This window comes from Etheostoma spectabile, chromosome 18 (genome assembly GCF_008692095.1).
Source record: "Etheostoma spectabile isolate EspeVRDwgs_2016 chromosome 18, UIUC_Espe_1.0, whole genome shotgun sequence".
Lineage (NCBI taxonomy): Eukaryota > Metazoa > Chordata > Actinopteri > Perciformes > Percidae > Etheostoma > Etheostoma spectabile.
In genome coordinates this window covers 21,629,644-21,634,258 of record NC_045750.1, presented here as the reverse complement: position 1 = coordinate 21,634,258, position 4,615 = coordinate 21,629,644, and the positions used below count along the sequence as shown (strand labels likewise).

Genomic DNA, 4,615 nt, shown 5'->3' with positions numbered 1-4,615 from the left:
CCTAGGGGTCGCGGACCCCCTGTTGAAGACCCCTGCCTTAAAGGTTGGACTTTTCCTCATGTTTTAATTAAGGCATTAGATAAATTCTCTTTTTTAGTCAACTTCAGCAGGGGTTCCTATACTCATGAGAAGCACTGTAATACTGAATTTATCTAGATGTATTAAAGGGAAAGCATATGAACTGTGAACAAAATTCTCTAATACAGTAAATTTGATTGTCTGAAATTGTCTCTTTACATTAAAAAAATGCAATTTCTTAATTTGTAGGTCCAAAATGAATCATCGCTGCTTCCTTGTAGCGTGCTTCTTCATGAACAAATCATTGGTGAGTCATTTCTAACACAACATGCATAATACACCAAAAGATGGTCAATGACTACTACTGCTGGCTTTGGTTACAAGGTTTATATGCTAAAATATTACAGTTAAAATTAACAGTTAAACAGTTGATTAGTTAAAATTTTAAGTTATTAAAGTGAGTGTGCCTTATCCATTCACTACTGGATATTTACACAGACCAAGGAAGGAAAATGGCACCCGCCAAATGCTAGCCACGGTGGTGGGTAAATAAGTTTCACTCGGGAACCTTTTAGAGGAGACACCTTCATTTGTTAGTGTACGGCGAGACAAGCCAGACAATTTCAGTTTGTTTATGTAGTCAACACATGTCGGATGTCAGACGGGATACCCTTAAGTTGCAGACTGCGATTTCACTGAGCTCCGCAAGCGGGCCGCCCGTGCAGGTGGCTGTGTCGCAGGGCAATGCGAGACGGCTATTCTGCCGCCGGTGTGAGGTTCAAAACATAAACCATGGCTGAGTCTCCAATTTTCATATTCATCTGAACGCGCGCTGCTCCTCTACTGGTCAACCTGAGGTAGATGCTATAATGTAGTCACCGAACAAGTATCAATCAAGCGTGAGCAAGGTCACGGGCCAGGCCGAAAAGATAGATGTGCTTCCAGCAAATTTCAGACTTTTATTGTAGTTTGTATGTTGGTAAACCAAACAGTTTACATACTTTAAAATGTGTATAGAATGGGACTTCATGTTGTAATGGCACTGCCCAATGTAATAGTTTCTCTTCTTTTTTGTGTAGCTCCTGTTCAGGTATGATCTGATAAAGTATGATATGGTGAATTATGAACCTGTATAAAATCAGAATGGGATGAGGACGGGTGGAGGAATGTTTTTGTCTAATCTGCCCAACTCGTGTGTGTGTGTTTATTATTTTCCTTAAAGCTTTAGTGCGTAACTTTTTGATATTAATGAATGTCATTACATGAAGGCCATTGCCAAATGAGTTGCTACAAAGCTAATTAAGCCTATCAGCTCCACACAACTCTGTTTTTCTCAGTATGGCTATGTTCAGAAGATTGTGGTGTCCAGTGGCTTTCCTGTGCAGAAACTTTTGCAGACATTTTTGTTCTCATTACTTAGAATTCTTCACGAGAGCAACAGAAACTATGCACTATAGCTTTAAGACTTTTGCTTATGGAATAACCATGCTTAGTAGTGTAGATCTCGTATTTTATTTTTTTGCATTACATACAGTGTGATGATGTACCATAGATATGGAGTTTGTTTGTGTTTGTCTTCACAGAAGCTCCCTCAGAGAAAGAAATGGGAAGCTTGTGCCTACAGGATAAGGCGAAACATAACGAGGTAAGACACAACCCAATATGTCATATGGAAATACTTTTTAAAGCAGTTTGTAACAATATTGAGTATTAGGGTTGGGTACCATTTATTTGTACTTCATTCTATTATAAGCTGTTTCTATTTATTTAATTTTTTAAATTGCTCTTTGTTTCATGTATAGGACTTTGAATTGCCTTGTTGCTATAATGTGAACAATGAGGACAGGTGAGCTTACGCTTTTGCGCTCTCGGGTACTGAGATTTGGCACCGTTTGATTTAAAGTGAATTCTGTACCCAACCCCAATCAACCTGAATGCTGTTGGATTAGCTTTGAAGATTTATTCCACTCAGCAGTCTGTTATTGCTGATATGTTCTGTTCTAGAATAACTCTGACACTGAAGACGAGACCTCATCTCTTCATGAAGATGCCTCATCTTATCACAAAGATAAACGTTTTGGTTTGTTGCTATCATCTCAATTGTCAGATTCCTCCTGGAACCGTCTGCGTGCATTAGAGTATATTTAACTTTGGCTAACAGTTGATTTAAAAACGTTGCGACAGGATATCTGTTTCACCTTCCTCCGTGTTTGCAGCTCCGCCATCTTACACTGAGCCACAGGCCTACACAGTTGCCTGTCCAGATTTGGTAATGGAGATCAACCAACGCAATTCTCTAATTAAACACCAAAACATCACGTCACTGACAAAGGAATATTGTCTTTTTTGCTTTCAGAGTCGCCTGGTTGAAGAGGTAACCTGTCTTGTCGGAGAGATCTGTCTGACAGACGTCTGCAGAGGTATCGGACCTGAACAACAAAATGGGCCAGCAATGCATTGGCATTATATTAATTTCCATATAAACATTTAAATAATGTCAAAATAAGTCCACTCCATTCTTTAGTTTTTTTAAAATGTTAAAACTGATCTTCGTTTACACAAAGACGTGCATGTTTGGCAGTACAGAATTTAATTCCATAATTTTTCTGCAGAAACAGACAATCTTCGGCTGGGTTGTAAGCCTTATACAGATTTATTTTTTTCTTAATTTCAGACTCGAGACATGAAGGTAGAAGGGAGGAGAGCGAGCAGCTGGTGCATACGCCCCCCGAGGAAAATGAGGTAACTGTTTGCGTTCAGGGAAAAATATGACGCCTTTCGGTGGTCAAATTACTTTGAATATAAGTCAAAGTTATTGTCCAAATGTGTTGATACTGGCCTTATAGACAGAGGCTGTCTGGAGGTAAAAGGTGTGTGTTTGTCAGTGGAAGTGTTGCGATAGGAAAGCATCAGACATGCATTTTAGATGAATGGCGTGACAGTACATCAGGTTTCCCCTTGCTCCGTTTGCTCAGCACCGTGAAATTTGAATGGGTTCTACCCGGAAGTTATCGTAAACAGACATTTGATTGGGTCTATATGCACGTGACTATGCTGGTTATTTGGGTTTTTGGAGTGTTCTGGTTAAATGTTGCACATGGCAACATCAATCCTGGTGTAAGAAACCTGGATAAGGGTTAAGTCTCAGATTCCATACAAAGATGCCATTCAGTAGGCAGTATGAGGTCTGAAATCATAGTATGAAGTGAATTGCGTACTTATTACCGTGACAAAATATTTTAGTATGCAAACACTGGACACTACATGGCATAAATATCCCACAATGAAATGCGGTAGCAAATACATTGATAACAAATGGACAGCAGCCAAGGCAGCTTGTAAACTGTGATTTTTATCACCTGCGGCCGTTGAAATGGTTCCCAAACATTTCCAGTAATGTAGGCTTTGTCTGGCGATGCCTGGAGAGGAGAGTTTGGCCTGGGTTACCATGGTTACACGTCTCTCACCAGCAAGGGACCTGTCAGACATTGGCGTAATTACAGCTCAATGTGTCCAAAAGATGCATACTATTGTTTATTCAATCAAAAGTAAGATGAACAATGGTTTACACACAGCGAAGGCCTTATCCTGGGTATGCTACCTATACTCCGTGTTGCCAGCTCTTTTCTAATGAAAGTAGCTAGCACTAGCTCCAAAAGTGGCCAGATGATGTCGTACACTCCTTTGCATATTGGTGACATCGACACGTCGTTGCGTGTTATTTTCATAAAGCCTATTGGCTGTGTCGGCTGACTGCCTCCAACCAACAGCGCAAGAGGAGAGGGAGAGACCCCGTGCTGTTGGCAGATGAGCTGCTTTCCCCCTAATGGTCTGAAGTCACTTTTTAGAAATGAAGTCGCTAAGAAGGTCTGAAAAGTCGCCAAATCTAAGGAGGAAGTTGCCAAGTTGACGACACTGCTTAGAATACTGATAGAAACCAGGATACTGTGGCATGTTACCCAGGCTTCTGAACATTGTTTGTCAGTACAGAACATCAAATCCACAATAACATCAAAACACACTTGTCTAAGATCTGAATTTCATAATGATTTTTCAGGATTTCAGCGGAAGTGCGCTTGAGGAAGAAATATCTTCTGCTGATGACAGTTTTGGTAAGTGATGCTATTAACAATTTATATTTATATCAGGTGGAATTTAGGTGGAATTCTTACCTCTGTATTGATTTAAAGAACTCTCTCATGAGTATTAAAGGGACAGTTGACGCCAAACTCAAAAATACATATTTTCCCTCTTTACCTGTATTGCTATTTATCAATATAATCTAGATTGTCTGGCTGTGAGTTGCCCAGTTTTGGAGATATCGACTGAAGAGATGTTGGCCTTCTCTACCATTATAATGGAACCAGATGGCGCTTGGGTTGTGGTACTCAAAGTGCCAAAAAATACAGTTGATGCGCCATTGTCTCTTTCCAGAAATCATGACCTGAGGAACGTGACAGCTCGAGATGACGACATTAATTCGCATCAGCTGTGTGCTTGGCCATCAAGTGGTATTTCAGAATGGACGTGCTGCGATGATAGCTCAGTTCCCAACGACCAAACACACCGATCACTTTGGTCTTGTCAATGGAACATT

At 40.3% G+C, this 4,615-nt stretch overlaps 1 protein-coding gene across 7 annotated transcripts in view; it reads left to right on the top strand.

Annotated features, from left to right (window-relative positions):
- tdrd6a (tudor domain containing 6a) overlaps window positions 1-4,615 on the top strand; it is a 36,303-nt gene that overhangs the window by 30,675 nt on the left and 1,013 nt on the right. For 4 of the 7 annotated variants that reach the window (XM_032542820.1, XM_032542819.1, XM_032542816.1 and 1 more), the window contains 7 exons: window positions 268-325; window positions 1,602-1,663; window positions 2,023-2,098; window positions 2,235-2,287; window positions 2,375-2,438; window positions 2,693-2,760; window positions 4,076-4,130. In XM_032542820.1, the coding sequence (XP_032398711.1) occupies window positions 268-325; window positions 1,602-1,663; window positions 2,023-2,098; window positions 2,235-2,287; window positions 2,375-2,438; window positions 2,693-2,760; window positions 4,076-4,130 (436 nt within the window). The remainder of the gene's footprint in view (window positions 1-267; window positions 326-1,601; window positions 1,664-2,022; window positions 2,099-2,234; window positions 2,288-2,374; window positions 2,439-2,692; window positions 2,761-4,075; window positions 4,131-4,615) is intronic. The other 3 variants (XM_032542818.1, XM_032542822.1, XM_032542821.1) reach the window with 3 other exon arrangements.